We start from the raw sequence: 22,819 nt of genomic DNA on the forward strand, positions 1-22,819 counted from the left end.
TAAAAATCATTTCATTTGAATCAAGATTTATGCAAGAAAAATATGCCTGTAACTTGAGAAGGAGGCAGAACAAAATGAAACAGGATGTGCACATCCAGACAGCTCCCTTTTTATGGCTTTTATGCAGGGAATGAATGCCTCTGCTTTGTGTACATGCTGCAGGTTTAGGGGAGAGAAACAAAACTGCATGTATTCTGAAAGGAGGAGCTGTAACACAGATTTCCAGTTCAGAAAAAAGGCAATGTTTTCCTCCAAAGCACTGAACCTACAAATTTTCGATGAGCATAAAAATGCGTAGTTTCATCCTGGATGCTTTTCAAACAAAATGCTTCATTCCAGAGTGTACATCTTTTATCAGTATAAGCAAAGCAGTGTAAATGTCATGCTCATTCTGTCCGAGGAGTGTAGTTTTGTTCTCATGCAATGGGAGCAGGTGGTGGGAGGTTGTTTTGGTGAGGTTAAGAAGCTCCTCCCCTCCTTCCCCAAGCAGCAGCCTAATCTGCGTCAGCAGTAATTGTGCGCCTTGCACTGCTTTTCAGTGAGGGTGAGTGCAAAAGATACATCAATATGAGGTATCAAACTGAGGCTCAGATGGTCCTTTTTAAGTGGCCGCTCATTTCCTTGAGCCATATCATGGGCTAAAGGTTAACACATTCTTCGTGGAAGAATAATTTCTTTTTTTGGGAAGGGAGAAGGAGGGGGCGGGGGAGGGGTGTTGCTTCATATTCTTTCCTCCCTATAGACTAAACGCTACAGTGCTGTTCACGCAGATCTTTTTCCCACCGGATTACTTGCTAATCAGCCTCCAGTGCGGCGGAGATAAGGCCGCTGCCCAGAGGAGCGCCGAGCGCCCGGCCGCGGCCCCGCGATGGGCCCGGCGCGGCGGAGCTGTCCGAGGTGCTAGCATGCCGGCTGCGCGGGGCGGCTCGGCAGCCGGATTGCAGCCGCCGCGGAGCCCCGCAGTCCTGCTCGCACCCGAAGGTAGGCTTGCTCTTTGTTTGAGAATCCCTGATTAATCAACAGCAGCATCAACAGACTGAGGCAGCTGGAGAGAGCAAGCCTGCCTGTAGTCACGGGGGGGAGAGAGAGAGAAAGAGAGAGACGATGCCACAAGCTAGACTGCTTCAGACCTTCTATATCTAAGTGGCAATGAGAGCGTGAGCGTCTTTCCTGCTGCAAGAAGCCATTTGGATAGGATATTTTCCACTCCTTATGTTCCTTTCTTTTTGTCTCCACAGAACATATTCAAATGAGGCACCTTAGCAATCTCTGTCTTAGTGCATATGATGGTGCTGTAATCTTCTGTGTTATGAAGTGGGTAAAAATCATCCAGTTTCTTCTCTGCTGGACCTCAAAGCAGGGTGTTGTTTCTGCCCTCCTATTATCTGTACCCTCTCTTCTCTGAATGTGGATTTAAAGAAGCAAGCACCTGTCCTTCTCTTGCATTTTTTTTTTTTTTTAAACCAAACTTTACATGCCGTTTTAATCGTATGTTAAGAAGATCTGTAATGTAATGCTGACTTACAGTGATGCCGAATTCTACAATCTGGGCAATTTTGCTGACAAGATTTAATGCACTTTAACTGAAGAAAAAAAAAAAACACTCAGCCTAACTGCAAATCTGTTTCTTATGGTGCTGAAATATCCCTTCCAACTGCACTGAGATAACCACAGGAAAGGGCTTTTACAGGCAAAAGTCACCTTTGATTATTGCACTTAGCGGTCCTCGTGGACTTAAATTTTGGTACGTACATGTTTTTTTAAAATTCTGTTTCAAAAATGAGCATGTTAATAAGAATGAAAAAATAATTGTACTTACAAAATGAAATAATGAGTATCTGCAATACGTAATGATGTACTTGCATGTTATTTTAGGGAAGTATTAATCAAGCCATTGCTAAAGTAAAAGCTGAAGTCTATCTGACTGTTCTTGTGCTCTTCACATGTTGATTGTGCTTATGATAGAGACATTTTGCAGGTGGATTTTTTTGTTGTTGGTAAGAGGCGCTGTTAAATAATCAAAAGCATTCTCTGCTATTTTCTGATGAATTAACCAAAATAATTCCGAACATCTGTTAGTTACTTATCAAACCCACTGCATCTTTAATATTTTACAGCATCTTAGTATGATGCTGGTGGTAGTGAAATCTCCATTTCACTATACTAAGGAAGAGGAAAAAAAAAATCCATCAGCAAGAAGCTCAGTCTTCTGAGTTCAAATGATCTCCAGTTTGCATATGGAATATGTATGAATATGTCCCAGTGCATGCCTTTTTCTTCTTGTTCATAAGTCTTCCTCATAATAGTGGGACGGCAAAATGTCATAATTGCACTTAAGGGCTGGCCATTCTGTATCTGGTTTTGTAATTGTCCGATGTCCATGTGGTTAAAAGGAAGCTTTATTTTCCTCCAGGGATAAAAGAGATAGAAGTATTGCCTTATTGCAAAGCAAAGAACAGTTCTTTACATTCTAGATTCATAGAGGAGTCATTGTTAGCTGAGACCTTTTTCCTTTTCAAAAAGACCAGCCGTGGATCCAAAATTCAAAGCTCAAGGTACTTTTAAATTTTTTTTTCGTTCTTAAAACTGTAGGGAGAATAACTTTCCCCTGTGAAGGGTGTGATGCCTGTAGAAATGAGCTACTTCTTTAAACCCACACAATAGCATTCTCTTTTTACTGAAGGAGCCACTTTTAACCTCTCTAAGTGAAGGGCTTAGCACTACTTAGCTTCACTGATTTCACTCAGGTGCTAGAACTCATACTGTGCAGTATAATGAGGATGAGGTATATAATCTGTAACCCTGGTCAAAATACAGGGGTATATTTTGTCCTTCCTAGTGAATGCAGCATTTTTTATTTTTTTTTTTCTTTAAATGCGTGCATTAAAAACTTGTCAAGTGATACATAGCAGGAAACTTGCAACCTATTTCAAAGGTCTCTATTTTCTGTGATTGCTTTGTGCATCACCGAGTGAAAATAGTAATGCTGGATAATTATTAAAATCAAGCAGGGAATGCAGCTCTAAAAAGCATACCTTAGAAATTTGTTTCATGACATTCAACTGTTTGGATATTTCAAAGCTCATTTGGTGTAAGGCACAGTTATTATAAGAGACTGTTTAAGAGTTCTGGAAAGCAGTCTCTAGTATGTTTTTCCATCACTGACTTTTTTTCTTCATTGCATTCTTCATATTCTTTGCATACCTGATGCCATTAGGTCCTTATTAGCACTGCTGTGGTCAGCAGCTTGTGAAAATTGGATATGGCTTGTCTACTTTGCTTTTAATGCCTTACGAGCAACTAGAATGCAACAACACAAACTTGAGGGCTCAATGACCAATCCATATGCTCCATTTGTGGAGAATCCTCCTGGAAATATTACATTTAGTGGAGGAAATGACAGGTAATTTGAAAGTGAATTTGCATTCTCAGAGAGAGGTTGGTAGTAACTGGTAGAGAGATGGGCAGGACTGGAGAGGTGTGTAGGCTGCTTAGAAATCAACGGTTGGGCTCAGGACTTTAGGTAACCCCACTCTTATGTTACAGTGCTCTGTTCTCTTATGTCAGAAGAACAACACACAAAAAATCCTTCTGGTTTAGGAAGAAGGCAATCAGTGCCTTTGTCATTACTTCAAAAAGCTCCTTCAGTTTAATGTCAGCATTGTCACTTTTCAATGCAGCACAGCTGCAGCTTACGGCTTTCAAGCATGCTGAAAACCAACCGATATTTTGGAGATCTTCATGTGAATAAGAGGAAAAAACACATATCTGAATGCTACCATGTAGCACTGCTGTGTTATTGTGATATTAGGTCAATTGCTTCTTGTATTATGAATTCATTATCTTTGCTCACTGATCACGTGAATAGGGCTTGCTTTTGGTTTTGACCAAGAAGCTGTATGTTTGATATCCGAGCTCATAGTTAAATGAAAAGTAAGGTATGTTACAGTCTTGTAAAGCACTGCTCTTTATTCTTTCATAGAATTGGTGTCGGGTTCATTTAAAAATAATAAAAAAATCTTGAATTCACTTATGTAAACATTTCTAGTTGAAACCAGTAGTGGGATTCTTTGCTCTTGCTAGAAAGCCAGATGTACTGGCTGGGTGGGGGAACCCACAAAAATCTTGCTTGCTTTACTCCAGCTGATTGCACAGGAAAGACAGCTGCAAAGCAGCACAGAGCAGCTTGCAATGTCTGATTTGGAAGGAGGAAAGTGGTGGTACTTAGACTTTGAGGACTTCTACCCAGGAGGACTACCTGAGGACTTACCCTAACAGAAAAAGATTATATTGCCAGAGATTTTTCTGGATGGTTAAGTCCCAGTATCTTTTCCAGAGAGGCTATACTTGCTATAAAACTTGATTACAAAACATTTGATGTTTTAAGTCATCTGTGTATTTTTAATAAATATGATGGCATTGAAAGAACCAATACACAATGATGTAATAAATGTAGGCTTATTCTGTGTGGGATTATCAAGTCATCTGGCATTTACTTGTTAGAACATGCCTAGAGTTTTCATGATTATAAAAGTCCTACTTAATAACTTAGAGCACAGAGATTAAGCTACAGGTGGAGGTGTGTGAAACTCCATTTGTGGACAGTTGGAGAGTCAGGTGACAATGAGCACGACTTCTTTCTCTCACTGAGGTTTCACAAAGTGTTAGCACAGCCTTTAAGTGGTGAATGTCTTGGAGAACTCTTTATGTCTGCCCTTGCATTCAGGAGAATTTCAAATAGTGTTCAGTGTTCATTGAACACTTGCAACAAACTTCCTTCTGTGGATTTCTGTTGACTTCTCAGTATGTTGACTTCAGAAGCTGAAATCCACAGCTTTTCATCCTCTGCAGTATCATCTCCTCCTGTTTCTTCAGAATTTCCCAAGCAGAGCAACTCCCAGTTATAATTTTCCAGCATATATTTGTTCCAGTAATCAAAACAGACTAAAACCAATTTGACTGCAAATACAGAGGTGACCCTGCATGATCCTTATAACTAATTACTAAAAGATCTGACTGCAGTGTGCATATTAGGGTTACCAAAATGGTGGTGCCTCACCTACAGCTCACATTACATATTTAACAACTTCCATTTGCATATTTTTAATCAAATATAAATGTACTCAGAACATTTGCTTGTACTTGTATCTGCCCTGACAGATGGTTAGGAATTGCTCACTGCCTGAGTACAGCAGCAAGCAGAACCTTTGATCAGGAGTTGATCAGTGCTGCTTGAAATCAGCATTTCCTGAGCAGGGTGGCAAACCAATGATGCATGTGACTTGCTAGGCCACATGGTTTGATTGTAATGTATTGCAGTTAGAAAGCAAACTTACTGGGGTGAGTGGCACTCTGATGTGGCACTGCTACCAGTAAGGGGAAAAAAATAATAAATTGATCAGAGTGTGCTATGTAAGGAATACTAATATTTTTAAAATGTTTACAGTAATTAGTCAAGCTTTTTGTCCCAGCTTTTTGTAATTTTATTCCCTCTTTAAGTGTTTCATACACAACATTCAGATAGTAAATGCAATGAGGCTGTAAAATGCCCTGTGTGTGAGATGTATGCGGTTTTTGTTTCAGAAACCATTTGCTACTGGTATAGATGCTTTTCACAGTTGAATCAGCTCTTAACAGCTCAAGTGTTTGAACTCTCTCAGCATCCCAGGACAGGTCCTTCAGGAGTGCCTTGAGATGAATTTGGTGTCATGAGCGTGCAGGCATTGCCTGTTGCAAGAGTGGTTCAATAGCTGCAGTTATGCTCTGCAGTTTTGCAGGTTTGGACTCCCTGTTTGTCCCCAAGGGGCAAAGAATACATCAAAATCTATTTATTAAATACCATGCAGATTTTTGGCATTCTGCATGAATTTTTTAATAGTTGTTACACAGCTGAACAAATATTTTCTATACTGTATTCACTGACCAGAAACTTGGTTGTTTTAAACAATTTCAAATTAGAATGACCTTGGCATTAATGCTCTTTTATATAAATGCACTTACAATAAAAGAAGATTCAGTATATCCTTAAGTGTTGTTCATTCTAGACTTCTCCAGAAAAGGAGAGGCATGGAAGAAAAAGAAAAAAAAAGCAGTCATGTTGTTCTAAAAGAGGATGCAAAGTAGAAGTTCTTGGTATTTTAGTAAAGTGGATCTGGCCTCTGTTTACTAAAGGACCTGAAGTTATCTTCAGGATAAAATTTCATACTATATTTCAGGTGTAAAATCTAGTCTTTAGAGAAACCAATTGCAAAATTACCATTATGGTCACTACAGTGGGATTTCTATTTTATGGTTTTACCTGAATGTTATTCGGTGTATAACCAATGCAGAATCTGTACTTTACTAGAAGTGAAAATGGAAAATTAGTAAAAATAAATGTGTACTGAAGAAATGGCCTAGAGTTCAACCATGAAGATAAAGTACCATTTGGGAAGTATGGAGGTTATGGAGTTATAGCCCTCTATGCCACAAGCGTTGTTTTTAATCAGGCAGGCCTCATTGCCCAGGTAGCGACTCTAGCACCTGGAATTATTTTCTAAATTGGAAAGTTTAAGAATTGGTCTGAAATGATGTCTACTCAAGCATGACTGGCATTGGTTTAATCTGTTTAGTTTACTGTAATGTCACTCCTTTGTAGATACTGGGCACAGTACAGTACAGTGAACATGTATGATGGCTCGATGTGTATTCCAACCCAAAGGAGTTCTAGCCACCTCCAGTGTGAAAGCTGTGTGAAATAGCATGCATTCACATTTGGACGGTGCTAAGACCCCTTCCTTGATTTTACCCTGCAGGGATTAGTTGAAGATACATATACCCTTGCCTGCAAGTACATTAAGTTCAATCTGATGACCCTGATCATCAGACTTGTGCTTGTGTGAAGGCCCAGATGATAGAAGAGATTGTCCTGGGAGGCAGAGGAGATGATAGGAATAGACCCTTCTCATCCTCTGAATCCTCATGGTTTTAACACTTAGCATTGAACAGAAACAATTTGGATATAGAAAAGTGGAAAACAAGGGAAATAATTTGCTTACATTCACATTAATCAGTAACTGTCTAAAATTAGCTTTTTGCCATTGCCACTTCAAATAATTAAAAATAAGGAGAAAAGAGTGGAAATGTTTCCCTACCATTCATATGCCCTGCAGGCTGCTTACATCGTGGATGTAAGAACATTTTGTTCTCATGTTCAGGGCTGTTCCTGAAGGCCCGCAGTGATTGTTGCTCGAATCTATTGGAGCCTATCCTGATCAGAATTTTGCCTAACCATCAATACGATAAGCGTTACAAGTATTCTAAGAAATGAAGAAGGAAATTTGATGCTTGTTACGCAAGGTCTCTGCCCTTAAAAACAGTGTGCAGACAGGTTACTCACTGCATATTGAATAAGATCACTTAGAGTTGTAGTGCTGGCATCATTCTCAGGCACATTCCGAGAAGTCAAACCATCTTTTTTGCAGAAGGGAGGGATGCAAAGAGCATGCGTGCCTAGGGGAGCTGCATTCAGCTGCCCAGTTACCGTTGTGTCACTCAGACACTGAATCAAGCCTGCTTCTGCAAAGTGCTACTCCTCCCCCTTCCTTGGTGTGCAGGGATGTTGCCATTCAAGATCCAAATGTCTCAGTTCTTTAAAGCAGGAAAGCACAACAAGATTGCATATTTCTGCTTTTTAACATTCTGCTTTACTGACATAACAATACCTCAATCCAGTTACATGGAATTCACCTGGACAATATGTTTCTTTTAATTTTCCCTTGCCTTTAGTCATATGTAGTATTTACTGATGTTTGTACTCTGGGGGTTCTTATGACTCCCAGGATGTCTGCTGGGAGAGCTTTTGAGAGGTTTTAGGCTGTCTGCCATAGAGGCAGGAGTGAGCTAGGGATCCAAGCGTGTCTTCTCCATGCTGCTTGACTAGGGATGCTGTGAATCAGTATATGTTGCACCTGCGGAGGAAATACTCATAGAAACTTGGAGAATTCAAATGCTTTACATGTCTGAAGGTCCCAGCTGAGCTGAGTTTTCACCTCCATTCTTGGAGTTCAAGCTAATAAGGTGCTGAGCAGCAGATGACCCAGGGGCTTTACTTTCCATGCTATTGAGAGATATAGGAAACTATTTAACAATACTTATTTCTGTGTTTTGAACCAAAATTATTACTATTCTTTTTTATTCTAAAACATAGAACAGTATTTTCCACCTCCTTTTTTTTTTTTTTTTTTTTTTTTTTTTTTTTTTTTTTTAATATCCTGCAGAATAGGAATGTTATCTGATGATCTGCTTTGGTGAGGCTTTACCTAAATTGTAAAAAGGACCCTTTGTCATTGGAAGCCTTTTCAGTTCAAACTGAGATTCAGGGAAGGCAACATTTTGTATAGTTCTGTGTTCAGATTTTCTTTGTTTATTATTCTTTAGACAGAAGAAAGTGTAAAAGTTCTCTTACAGAGATGTCAATTACAACTGATACAATCTCACTGCCATAAACCATAAGGTTTTTTCCTACTGATTAAGGTATTATGTTTTTTTCATCCCGCAGGAAACATTACTTTCCTTTGTTCATTATCTCCTGCAAGATGATGAGTTCTAATAAGGAGGAGGTCACTTTGGGCGCTTTTCTCCAGTATATTGAAGATATGGGGATGAAGGCCTATGATGGCTTGGTTATACAGAATGCATCAGACATTGCTCGAGAGAATGATCGCATGAGGAACGAAACAAACCTGGCTTACTTGAAAGAAAAGAGCGAAAAACGCCGAAAACAAGAAGAAGCAATAAAACGGTAAATATTTTGATAAAAATATTAGTGGTCTGGCAGAGTGAATGAACAGCGAAAGGTTCACAGTGTCAGCATTTGTAAAAATGTGTAGATGAGTTGACTTGCAGCTGCTTCCTGGTAAAAGCAGTATAGCCTGTTGGCCAGTTTCAGGCTGCTGCTGCATATTTATTGTATTGCGTAGAGGCAGTATTGAATGGTTCTCCTCAATAGAAAAGAGTATTCCCACCAAAATGTATTGGTTTGGACCATGCGTGGCATCTTCAGCAGGTGTGATTTGTCACAGGAAGTTTAGGTATTTGGAACAGTTATTAGATGGACAATGTCTACTTTGTTCAAAGGTGCACCATTGCAAGATAAAGCAGCCTCCCAGATGAAAACAGATTCTCTTGGGGTTGATAATTCAAATTTGATAAATTTTCAAATCTCTCTAACTGCTCTCTAAAAACAAATGTGTCATGTTATGTATGATTTCCTCACCGTTCTTTGCTTTCTGAAGTAATAAAAATAAGAATACTGCAATTCTTTTAAAAGAAAATGGATATTGCACAATGGATATTGTTGTGGGCACAACCCTTTAATGGCTTTTCTTGAATAATTCAATTGATTTTAATAGACAGCTAATGAGAGGAGCACTCACGTGACCTGGTGTCTTGTGCCAGTGGATAGCAACAAAATCTGCAGCCTTTTAAACATGAAAAAAAAAAAAAAGGGATCAGTATGATGAATATATATCTCTATATGGAGATGCCTGTATATGTAGTCGTATGTATATATGTAAGTGCACATAGGCATAAAAATTTGAGCTATCTTAAGGAAATAGACAAACTGTGTGATAAAGATACATCATCCATATATACACTAAACTTTTATATGCAAATGAATGGCTTGTGCTCAAACTGATAGGAGGTCCTTTGAATTTTTTCCCCCAGTGTGAATCTTCCATATTTCAGTTCAAATGATTAATTTTATGCCATATCTTGGGTACTGTACATGCAGGTATAACAGACGTGCTGTGCTGTGAACACTATCCATGCCTCAGTAGTCTGGTAATTTTGATGGAATGTTTAAAAGAGAACAGCACATACAGTTTGATGGGGGAAGGAGAAGGACCGCGAGGCAAAATTGTGGCTGCTTTACATTCCAGGATGTAGAATTTTCTGGATTTTCACTATTTTGGATTCTGTAGAGAACATAAGAATAGTGTAATTAAAGTGAATAATGAGAGCTAATGCAATGTTTATTTTGGTGTCTTCAGGATTAGTTATCTTGTCACTTCCTTCTGGGTGATGTTTGGAGGGACTCAAACTATTAAAGAGTCAAAGAGATAGGTAGCTTGAAGCAGAAGTTGTGCTAAGCATGACTTAATGAGGAAAAGCATTTTTCTTTGCAGCAAATTAATGTAGCTGTTTTTTGGTTGGCTTTGTGTTTTGATCTATGCAGGTTTTATGTATTTTGTACAATTCTTGCTATTCTTGTTTTGTGTTCCTGGGAGCAAGAACTGGAACATTTGTGAAATATGAGTGCCTTTAGCAGATAAAACAAAACTGTTTATGTCAACTTCCTTCTCTGTCTTTTGACTACTACACTGTTACATAAATTTTAGAATTTCCAAGAGAAAAAAGTAGGGTCTGCTGGAATGGGGATTTAAGATGCAGTTACATGAAGCACAGGAAAGATCTGAATTTCTCCCCTGTAAAATAAAAGTGCTTGTCTGCTGTCAATAAGCTGGTGTTTTAAAGCAGTGAGATGAAGAGTATCTTCTCCTTATAAATAGTTGGCTCTTCTCCACTGAAGAAAATAAATTCCAATTAAAATTTCAAATATTTTGGATATTATTGAAATGTCACTTTTCAATTAATTTATAATTGCTGGAAGAGTAAGTTCCATAGTCCTTATGGTGATAAGGTAAAACAGTGTGTGCAGACTTATTTAGTTTGGACCTATCTAGTTCTCTTTATTCCTGTAGCTAAGCTTTTCTATACTTAATTTGAATGGTGGTAGCAATATTTCCTAAACTGTAGTTGTTTTATGTGTTGTTGGTTTTTCTTTTTTTTCTTTTTTTTTTTTTTTTTTTAATTTATCTTGACAAAGTTATTTGAGGAAGTGGTCTGAATAAGTGTTGATGAATTAGGCCAAATCTTGAAATTTCTTGGTCATGTTGAATTGAAATTCTTGAGAACAAAGCTCTACGCCCCAGAGACCATGTCAGAAAACAAGGAAGATTCCCAACAATGGTGGGAATGGTGGGTTTCTCTGAGGAACAGCATGTGTGTGTATACATATGTGAGATTTGGAGGCTTCTAAGAAAACAAGTAGGAAATCACCCTGGGAAATGTCAAAAAATGTTATCTTTATCCTTTTTCTGTCTATTCCCTGTGTGAACTTGGGTAGGAGAAGGAGATATTCATGATCAACTCTTGAGTAAAAGAGTTGAGTAAAACTAAAAGCAGTAACAAATCCAGGAAAAACATCTGATTTGACTAAGAAACAATGATGTCATAATGTCACTTAGGCTGATGGCAGTCAAGTCTGCTCTCTGTAGTAACCTCCACAGGTTCATCCACGACCCCATCTATTGAAAAACAGCAATCAAAAAAAAGTAAAGCAGGATTATTGTTTACTTCTTTGTTCTGTAATATTTCCCTGTTTTAACCTCATCTTGGTGGGTATTTATAGTCTCCCTGATTCCTGATAGCGTGTCCTAGATAGCGGTTAGTGCACATGTGCAGTGATAACTGTGCTAACAATCCAGAGACTATCAACAACCAAAAACGATCTCTGTAGCAACGAGGGGCATCCCCTGAGACTAACAGCGGGTAGATTTTGAACAGGGGTGGAGGGTGTCCAGCAAACACAGAATAAAGAAATTGCCAGAATGAAAATAAAGCAGCTGAAAGTCTTTGGCACCTACTGAAAATTGCATTAGTCTGATTATTTAATTTTTGATAAGCTATTCAATTTCAGTGTTCAGAGGCTCTTTGTGAAGTAGGATATTCATGTATATTAACAAATTAACGAGCACTTTATTTTCTAATACAGCGCTGGTATTCATGCAAACACTATTTTGAAGCAGCTGTTATTTACCTGAAACATTTGATAATCAATGCTGCATGACATAAAAGTTCACTGCATTAGTTTCAGCAGTTTAGAAAGAAGATCTGAAAAATGACTTTTTTTTTTTTTTAAGAAAAAACACGTTATTTTATGTTTTGCATCACTGATAATATGTTGTGCTGTGCTTCTTCAGTAGCACTGATGCACCTTGAGTGTGATTGCTGTTTCATTCTGTGTGGTTCTGATAGGTTAATTGTGGGGAAAAATGTATGGATCTAATGTAAATTGAAGGGGATAAAGCATGAATTGTATTGGATTGTGAAGGGGGTAAACAAGCAACTAGCCTTTGTCTGATCTTGCTGGGCTGAGTCAGCTGATCTGATCTGAATTTCTGACCTAATTTTAGTAGAGTACTTAGCGATCATGCAGAGAAAATAAGGTTAACGTACTGATCAGTAGCTGAGAGTAAGCCACAGTAAATGTTAGTATATGCATTTTACGCCTAATTTTTAGACCCTCTTTTGTCCTTTTATTTGTCTGGTCTCACTACTTCATTGTTGTCTGTTCAGGAATCCATGTCCAGACCAAAAGAACATACTGGTATATTGCCCACAAGCTTATAAATTGCAAATAAATTATGAAGCAGCATTATTTGCACTGGGATTAAGTTGCAGTAATTTGAGATATGCACTTGCGATGATACAATATCTGCCATAGGCAGTGTTCCTGGGAACAGAAGATAGATTAGTCTCTGCTGTTCTGGGTGCCAGAGAAAAGGTGAGTATTTTGACTTTATGTAGGTTACTGTGAGCAGTTGCTTTCTTACTCATCCATAATGAAATTGCATATATTTAGGTACATTACATTTGTTATATCGATGTCTTGTGTGGACAATTCATTGGTGACTTTTAAAATAGTAGTAGGAAATAATGAACTCTAACTCCTCCTCTTCCTCCTCTTTCACAGCTGGGACACACTGAATTAATTATAGGGAGTGGATGGGGCTTCTCAGTATCCTAGGAGATGTATGCTTTGAAAGTTTGTCTTTTAGTTTTTAGGTGTCATTTAAGCTACTGTTTCTATCAGGAACGTTGTCGTTTTGATTTGTAGTGTTACAAAGATGTGAGTGATGTGTAAAGCTGATGGGTGTCAGTAGGCATTGCACTTCTAACTGCCAACTCCTGGGCTTTGCCACCAAAGTATTTATTTCTTCTAATAGTTTCCCCTATTCTAGCTCATTCTTAGCACCTAAATGGCTCCGCACACAGCCTTGTTTCTGCTTGTTGTGGGTAGTATCCAGACAGATGCTGTCAAGAGGAGGAGCTTTTAGGAGCACTGTTTTGTGCTAAAGCTAGCAGAAATGGGCCAGCCAGCCAGTAGCAGAGTTAAGCTCATGTAATGAAGATGGGATTGTAATGAACAGCTGTCATCCTAACCTCTCATTCCTATGGCAAAACAAATAACGAAGACTGACCCATCAACAAAAGTAAGATATTTTTCTCTTGCTGTTTTCTTTTTCTTCTTCTTCTTTTTTTTAGGATGGTGAAGGCAGTTAAGATCAGATATTATCCATCTGTAGTTTTGAGTAGTTTCTGTCCTTAGGTTCCTTCATAAACAAGACATAAGATATCTGCCCTTTGGCTAGAAGTTAAGTTTTAAGTGTGGGTGGCAGAAAAGAAAGCAAGTATAAATATATTTCTGAGTATGGGATTATTCACTGCCAAAAGATCTGTTCAGCTGAGAAAATGTGTGTAATCTTAGGGTATTTCTAAGTGTCTCTGCCAAAAGGCTGCGATCAGAATAAAAATAACCTAAGGAAAATAATGTCATAACGAACTTACTGTTTACAATCACATTAATTTCAAAAATGTATTGAACTCAGAAAAATACTGTGGGCAAGAAATGCTTAAAATACTGATTTATTATTTTTTTTTTCTCTGAATGTTTGCCGGTAGTTGAAATTTTGCTTTGTGAAGTAGACATTTCTATGCTGGGAATTGATGCTCTCAGCCAGACCCCAAGGGAAGATATGGATGAAGTCAATAAGTATTTTCTGATTGTTGTGAGTGATTCAGTTAAAATATCTGCAAACATGTCATTGAGATGCTACAAGTTACCAGCTTATGTACCTGTTGTTATTGGTTTGATGTGTTGGTGTAGAGTTTTTCGGGGGGAGTGGTAATTTTTTTGTTTGCTTTGTTTTTAATTAAGATTTCCTCCATGAATGTAGCTTTTGGATATGAGGTCAGTAGTGCATGCTTTCTTAATCAAAGGATATGGGTTATGGGTTTATGTATGTAGCAATACTTCTATTTTCTTCTTCCTTCTTGACATATTGCATGCTGATTTTATCTTGGGTTAAGAATTATTGTGATACCACCTTTATGGATGAAGTGGCTGGTGAGGTCTGAAAGAGACTAATTTTAGTATGTTTTCAAAACCTTTTTTGTTATTAAAATGATGGTCTATTTTGAAGTTGAGTTGATGTAAAAAGGGGTAGGATTGACTGTTTTTTCATCAAGAGTAAGCAGAATGGTTGTGCCGTCAGTGACCTCCAAATGTATTTTTGTTGCATCTATAAGTAAACAGATGTGAAGATCTAGCCAACAAATCCTCCCTTCCAAATGCTCGTGTCCATATGGCTGTCTGTATTATTGCCACAGAAAATAAAACAGCAGGCACAATGCAAACTGCATTTTATTACTGTTGCTGTTGTTCTGGGTAGTTTGATTTTAGGACAGCCGTGCAACAAATGTCATTTAAAATGTAGCTTAAGTGGCTGATAGCCTGCTTGGTAATCTCAAGCACAAAAAGAAATTATATATAGGTATATATATAGTGATCGGTTTTCTATCTAAAACTTGATATTATTTTCAATAGATAATGATTTTAGGGATTCTATATATACCTTTTGGTGCTTTTCAGAGAAGTACAAGATCTGTTCCCCTTCATCACTTCATAAATTGCTGAAGCATATGCTGGTCCACTATGTACTATGTAAGTGGGCATCTTGTGGCTCCTGATTCATTTGCTGTTTTTAAAAGCATAGTTGAAAGCATAGGGCCACAGGGAGCCTAGAGGACTTACACACAGGTTACAGAGCCCTGTACTAGTTAGAATCCAGTATAAGAGGCTGCATGCAATTGCTGTTCACAGGCTGTCTGGCCACTGGTGTAAAAGAGCGAGCTGGCCATGGTCAAGCTTCACTGTGGTGGATGTTCAGACACAACCTGCAACCTGTGTGCTCTCAGCAGCCTGAGTCACTACAGGGAAGGTCTGGTACTCCCCTGAGGGATGGCTCTTTAGGTGCCATTGCTGGAAGATGCTGTGTGGTGTGTGGATCATAATGTACAGTTTAGGCTGTTGTTCCTATCTTTGTTTCTAGTTTCCTCACTATCACTGAAGTGTAATAAGGAGATGCAATATGATTGCAATTTTAACTTGGAAGTTAAAATTGCCTGGCATTGCCTCTCAACAAGCCCTTCTTATGAAGGCAGAAATGTTTAGAACTGTTCAGTAGATGTCCTTGCAAGTTTTTGTTGTTCTGATGGCACTGCTGTTTCTCATCAGGGTTAATCATTTGCTTGGAAAGTGTTTTCAAATAAAATATGAAATTGCATAAAGGCAGAAAAAAAGAAACCACAACTGCTGTTGTGAAGACTGTATTTAAGAAAACATTTTAAAAAGGCAAGGCCATTTTGAAGCATTCACAGGTAGTCTTAGATCAATCTAGGTTGGACTTAATTAATGAAGAATTACATTTAGCACAACAGCACAACTGATGTCATGTAACACTAGCAAAGCCCAGCACAGGAGTGTTGGCAAAACTGAAGCATTGATCTGTACTAGCTCAGTCAAGGCTTCCAGTAACCACAACATACTCCGAGCAGAAATTCAGTGATACCCAACAAATGATATTGTTAGCTGCGACCTGAATGATGAATTTGCTGATTCTTAAACTGATTCTTTTACAGAAGACACTCATAAGTGACCCATAAGCAGCAAAACTGCAGCTAGCCACGCTCCTAGGCATGCACAGAAGCACATTCATCCACATGCATGTAGAATGTTATGCCGCAGCTGTTTCTAATGAACACCTGTCAGACAACATAGAAGAACTGAGCATCTGTGCTAGCCCAAGAGTAACATGACTGATTCTTTCAGTACCTCCAGGAAAACCCATTGTTTAACAATAGCTGATCATGAAGTTGAAGAAATGTATGTGCTTTCAGCAAAACAGCTCAGTCCCCTGCTCCTTACAGTGCCATAAATCACAGCTGCATTTTGCTGTTGTTAATGATAATACAGATTACTTCATACCCCACCCAGCTGGCAGGCATTTGTTGCTGTTGCCTGTTCTCCTTCTCAGCACCCTTCTGACAGGCTACACGTGCTTCTTATTTATTCGTTCTCCTCCACATGAAAACACAAACATGCTGTGGTGCTTGACAATTTAATCCTAATCTTTTTTTTCTTAATCCTAAAGAAGAGAGTAGTCCCCTGGGTAAGCCCCAGTACAGGCTGCCTCTACAACAGGACCATTGGTTGATGGACATCTTGTTGCCAAGTTATGTTAGACGTGTGGCTAAAATTCATATGAAAATAGGAATGTGCATGTGCACAGACTTCTGTGTGTTTGGATTGAAATGGGAAAAGGGGGAGATTTAGAGAAGAAGGAGATTGCAGAGACATTACTAGCTTTAGGTTTTATAATTAATTTCATACTCTACTTATTTCTGGCTTTCTGTTTTAATGTCTCTTGTAAGCCTAAGCGAAATCAATTAAAAAATATAATGTACAAGTTTGGAAAGCATCCACGACATGTGGTACTCAGCAACACCCACTGGTGTGAGTGATGTGGTCCAGGACCTGCTCAGCCCCAGGGACAGCCCTACTGGGCTCAGGCACTGCTGGGAGCCTGCAGATAGGACAAATGAGTTGTTTTGGTCCCACAGAGGGCAGCTGAAGTGGAATTGTTTCCTAGTTTGTTGTTACATGATACCCAGTGATCCTAAATGGAAAATAGATACCTCTGTAACTAAGACTGTGTGTGCATCAGGACCCAAGTCAAAATGGAATCCAAGCAGTGATTAAGGGGACAGCTGAAGAGTAAGGGGACTGCTTGTTTCCTTCCCTATATTAGCACAGCACAGATTAAACTGAAGTATATCTGTGGTGGTTGTGATGAATTACATCCAGCAGTACACTCTGAAAGCTGGAGAGAGAAAAATGCTTCCAACAGACATGAGCAGATGCTTCTGGAACATGTCAAGATTGAAGGGCCTCAGCCAGCCAAAACCAACACAGAGATACTCCTGCCAATAAGCGTGTTATATGACAAAATTGTAATATTTTAAAAGATCAAAAATTAGAGTAACTGCAGGGCTTACCATAAATTAACAAAATTTACCTGTGTTTAATCCATTCCTCCTTTCAGTGGGTTATATAGGGCATATCTCACCAGTAGATCCTCTGCTAGCTGAGGGCACTTTAGTTATTAAGTTGAGATCACATGTTAGGAGCCATTAAGTGAATTGCTTTGTACAGCCTTTCCCTGAATGCTAGGGCAAATGCAGTATTTCATACCCTTAGCTAATTTCATGCTGTAATTTAATTTCTGAAACATACTTTTAATTGAATCTTTAAAGACAAAAGGAAACTGCTGAGTCCTTTAGTACTGACGAGAAAAAAAAAGAAAGGATTGTTTAAAAATGTAGCCCATCTAGAGAATAATCTTCTATAATTAAATGTAAAGTTTGTTTTGCTTCTCTGCATGCAGCTGTGGAGAAGCAAATTCCTGCTGTCTGCAGAAAGCTCAGGGCTGAAAGAGGTATTGGGGAGCACGAGAAGTTATGCAGTTTATTTTATGCCACAGCCTTGTAAATCTGACAGAGAAAATCCTGCAGCCTTCCACAGTGTGCAAGTCTGAATCAGGAAACAAAGAGAGGCTAATTAAAGAAATTAGACTGCTAACACCAAAATCACATTAGTAGGAGCTCTGCCTAGTGATCTCATTTCTCTAATTTCTGGTAATGAGATGAACTTGAGAGATATGTCAGCAATTTTGTAATAAACAGAAAACAGTTGCATGACAAAATTGGTTATTTGCATCTTGAATCCGCATCCAGTCCTTCAGTGACTATATTTTGGTATTTATCTTCCGTAAACAGGGATTGAAAATAGTTTCCCTAAAAATCTATGCACTATGTTATGCAATTTTGATATGAAGTAAACGACTTGGTTGTAACAGTAGTGATGTAGGTGTCCAATTTTATGCATATCAGATTAACAGTTAACATTAAATGCAAGCCATTCTAATGGAGAGGAAATCCTGGAGCATCACTCTGTGGTCTAGTGTTTAGATTCCTTTAAACCAGCAAGTGATGTGCAGTGAAGATTTTCTCTTTTATTGCTATTGGAGAGAAGGATATGGTGTGTGGTGGAAGTGAGATGTGTGCGGGGGTGTGAAGAATGGAAGGAGTGAGTAGCATGCAGTTAAAGAGAAGGATCTGAAATTAACCTTTGAAGCCCAAACTGTGTATCTCCTTAGAAAGGGAAAGAACCAAGCAATATCTTGTGTTCTGCATGGTGGGAAGATTCTGTGCTTCCTGGTGCCAGGAGGTAAAGACATGAGTGGTGCTGTTGGAATAGAGAGCAGTGCTCTGTAAATGCCTGAAGAGGTTGAAAATCAGTGTGGGAAGAAGAGAAGGATCCTTTTGCCTTTACCTCGGATTCAGATTTTATTTGGTTTTCTTGCTGGAAGGAAAAACTCAGGGCAATTTTCAATATAGGTTAACCCTTGTCAAGGCTTTCTATGGAAAGCAAGGAAACAAAGGGCTAACTTTTAATAAAAATTCAGTTGTGTTGAGGTCTGCCTGCTGTTACTTGATTGATGGCTTAGAGGCTCAAGTGCTTCACTGGTATGCTTAGACTCCCTGAAATGTTTCTCCTGAAAGCTTGTTCAGTACTATACAAAATTATTTCAGAACATGAATATCTTTTGCTCTTTGAGCAGTAGCACATGTGAAAATCACCTGAACGTATGTTAAACACTGACACCATCATGTCAAGGTGTGCTCAGAAGACCCTCAGATCTTCTGGCACCATGATGAGGTTCCCAGAAGTACAGGAATGGTGTACCTGCCTGGAACTAACCTCAGAACTGCTCCCTGATTGCTCCTATGGAAACAGTTGCTTTCCCAAAATCTGGCTTTGAGCTGCTGGTAGCTTCAGCCATGTTCCCTCACTAAATTAGAAACAAAAGCCTGTGTGAGGTGGGCTTTCAGCCTGTTGTATTAGCAAGATTCTTAATCTTGGTACCAGATATTAGAACTTTGAGACGTTGTCTATCTTAGTGTCAGGAGCATCCTTCACAGGAATCCCTCTTGTTTATCAGCTGATGGTTTACTCCACTAGAAAATGAAGGACTGAATTTTACAGCTGGTTGGACACGTTCTTGTTTTGTTTTGCTGGAATAGTTATTCCCACTTTGCTCTACCAGTTAATGCCTGTGTTTTGATGGCCGAAGCCAGCTGTATATTTGAATGAGAAAGCGTACAGAAACTCATGCCTTACATGTGGCAAACATACAGCTGCTTTCAAAGACAGAACTGACAGCATTCATGCTAAATGACTACTGTTGTAAAAAGTTTTGATCAGGACATCACAACTACCATTAAGCAGGTGTTTCAGATTGTTTCAGCTTCACGTCCCAACTGTTAGGTTAAGCTGAGTATGGCTTCTGGGAAATCATATTCCTGTGTTGTTCATCTAAATTCTGCAATTCTGCTAAGTCTGTGATGAAGTAGATCAGAAACTGCATATGTACTTGCCATGGCAACCCCTGCATCACATGACATAAGTGCTAGTTCAGCCAAAGAGCATCATGGCTTATTAAACAGGCACACACAGACCCATGCGTGCACCATTTTGCCATGTGACTGCCTTAGCCCTGGCAGTTTTCTAAAAGGAAGCTGTATTAGAACATTGTAGTGATTCCATAAGCTTTGCTTTGCCAGAGTTCCTTCCTATCCTCTTGGATTCTGTTGAGTTTAAAAAACAAACAAACCTCACCAAGATGATTTTTCTTTCATTTGGTAAAATCAGTGTAAGAAGATAAAACACTGAGTTTTGATTTAGTTACATTATTAAGAAATTAAGAGTTTCTTTGCAGTTGTGAAAATATACTGCTTTTCTTGAAACATGTCACTTTCTGTGGACTTTTACTGTATTTCAGGAGTGAAGGACAGAATAACAATAACTAATCTATCTTAGTACTGACTGGCTGTTACTAAAATGTTTACCAGAAATCTTTGCTCCTTGCTGCTTCTTACCTCCTCTCAGAGATGTGAAGGCAATGAGCGCTAACTCCTCTCCAGCAAAACGCAGCCAGATAGAACTCAGCCTGTTTAAGTCTCACAGGGCGTTTAAGCAAATCAGAGGGACAGCAGCCCAACAGAGAGATGTTTGTGATGGGCAAGGAAGAACCTAGAGGTGGGCTGGATTAAAGGCGGCTGGAGTAGAAAACTGCAGACTGTCTGCACCTAAATGCCCCTGGAGGAGAGTGCCAGAAATGCAAACTTTCCCCAGCTGTGTTGTTAAAAGGCAGGTGCTGTGCACACCAGGCTGGCTTCATCATCTTCTCTGCCACCTATGGGCTGGTTTCATGAGCAGAGTGGCTGCTGGAAAACTAATTATTTACTGAAACAGTGTACTATGGAAGGGAATTCCTTTCTTGTTCTGTTTTCCTTTTCTCTGTTAGATCCCTGACTGAAATGGCACGGTTTCTCTTTTCTTGTTTGGTTGGAACCTGAGCTTTTGTAGCAAGAATTCATTTGAGCCATGGTGCTTCTCCAGGCACCTGGCTAAAATGGAGATCCACCCTGTGCAGCAACACAGCGCTGTGCAAAGATTACTGGCTATGTCTGTTATGCAGCTACAATGTAACAAGAGTTAAGAGAGACAAGTTGTCAGGCTTGTGTGCTGAAACAATTTCAGTGATTCATGATGTTGCTTTGGGACTTAAGGAAAATCTATTTTCAATTTCCAGTTCCAGTCAGTCGTATTTTCATCTTCATTTTCCAAGTAGTCAGTCAAGGTGTAAGTGCACGTAATTAATGCTCCTCATGAGTGGCTATTGTTTTCTTGCATTCTGTTTCTTATGAATTTATTGTTAGGTTACCATTTTGGAGATGACCCACAGCATGGGAACAGTAGCATAGTCTGAGAATTAATTTGGAGGTACTTTTGTACATAAGTCGACCATTAGGCAGAGAAGCAGTATTATGTGGTTTGAGGGATACAGATGAAGGTGCTGCCTTCTGAAGCGCCTGCATCTCTGCCAGTGAGCACAGTTTCTAATGTAAAATCCACCTTTGAGTAAGGAGATGTTTTAAAATGTGGTGTCGTAAAGAAGTCTTTTGGCAGGATAAGGTATTTTAGGTTATAGTTTCAATTGTGTTTTATGACAGTATCGATCTTTTTTAAGATGTGCAAGAACAACTTTGTTATTAATAGCTACTCTAATATTATTAAGAGGGAAGGAGAACTTAAAGATCATGGATTTTGCAGGAAGGCACTAAAAAAAGGCTCTGTCTGCTCCGCTGAAATGTCCTAGGTCTGCAGAATGAAGCGGTGACAGTAATATTTCCCCTTAGTGCGCAGACAAAGAACAAGCGTTCCAAAATTCCTTTGTGCCTACAAGTGGGACTGCATTTTCAGAAGAGGTTGCCAAAATGGAGCTTTTCTGTAAATCTGGTCCAAGCCTCCCTATGTCAGAATTTCAATGTTCTGTTGGTAAAGCTAAACAACTGGGAGGTTTTGCTGTCTAAAGGATTCTTTTAACCACTGTAGGTTTTGGTTTTGTGTTTGCTTGCAGTTATAGCAGTGGAAAAGGCCATTTAGTCTCATGACAAAATATTTTGACTAGCCTCTTCCTAGTTACTCATTTGTTTGTGCTCAGTATATGCTTATTGTGAATTGTCTTCCCCAGGGATTACAAAGAAAGCAGTAGCTTTCACTAACAGGTCCTTCCTGTCACATAATGATGGGCTCATCCAGGAGATTCTGTGCAAGGGGTTTGCCAGGCTGGGTGTAAAATTTGTGGAAATCGTGCCATTACCAGGATATATCAGGAAAAAAAGCCCAGTAACTTCATTGCAAGACAGTTCTGGTTGCTAAGAAACAGCATGTAATTAACTGCCAACATGTTTACCATTCCCAAACACTTAGAAGGGTGAGAGATATGAACTGCCCGAATACTAAACTAAACGTCAAAAAATCCAAAATGCATTTTCTTATTAAATGCAGCTTTTTTTAAAAAAAAAGGGCATTTTAAAATGACAAGAGCTTTAACTGTGACCTGTGATTTTTTTTTTTTTCTAAATGCATAACATCAGTTATTTTCATTACCCTCTCACTCTCCAAACCTACATACTCTCATTGCATGTATTTTTACTGATAATACAGAAAATAAGAACATATGAAATGTAGAGAACTGCCCGGTTTTTATACTAAAACACTTTCAGCTTCACTTTCTTGACCACGATAGTCTGACTTTAATAGTAGTTCAGTGTTCCTGCGTTGTGATAACATTATTGATGTATTCTGATGTTGAATTAAGGTTGAGCAGCATGAGTCATTGATTCATTTTGCTTTTTTCCTAAAACACTGTGTTGCACTTGCAAAGTGCTGTGACTTACTTTGCGTGCAAAATAAGTTTGTGTTGCAAGGACATTTACATTTCTGTGTCACCCTGGCTGTTATGTAGACAGTACAAGATTTATGCCATCCTAAGCTATGCTTTTACTTGGTTTTAAGGGCATGTAACTGGTAAATGAGGCACTGACAGGAGAAACAAAAGCAGAGGTTTCTGCCTCTGTTTTCAGAATAACATCTGCCCTTGTTTTTTCTTTACTGAAAATAAAAAATCATTTTTAGCTAATGTGAAATGCTGACTGTAAAACTGAAGAACTCACTGTGATAGTA

General features: G+C 38.9%; 1 protein-coding gene across 6 annotated transcripts in view; it reads left to right on the forward strand.

Annotated features, from left to right (window-relative positions):
- The first annotated feature begins 488 nt into the window (after positions 1 to 488).
- Positions 489 to 22,819, forward strand: part of NYAP2 (neuronal tyrosine-phosphorylated phosphoinositide-3-kinase adaptor 2) — a 124,311-nt gene continuing 101,980 nt past the window's right edge. Inside the window, exons 1-3 of one of the 6 annotated variants that reach the window (XM_072344661.1) lie at positions 489 to 544; positions 1,239 to 1,744; positions 8,540 to 8,782. In XM_072344661.1, coding sequence (XP_072200762.1) covers positions 8,577 to 8,782 — 206 coding nt within the window. In that variant the 5' untranslated portion in view covers positions 489 to 544; positions 1,239 to 1,744; positions 8,540 to 8,576. The other 5 variants (XM_072344664.1, XM_072344666.1, XM_072344665.1 and 2 more) reach the window with 5 other exon arrangements.

The sequence above is a fragment of the Excalfactoria chinensis genome, chromosome 9 (assembly GCF_039878825.1).
Source record: "Excalfactoria chinensis isolate bCotChi1 chromosome 9, bCotChi1.hap2, whole genome shotgun sequence".
NCBI lineage: Eukaryota > Metazoa > Chordata > Aves > Galliformes > Phasianidae > Excalfactoria > Excalfactoria chinensis.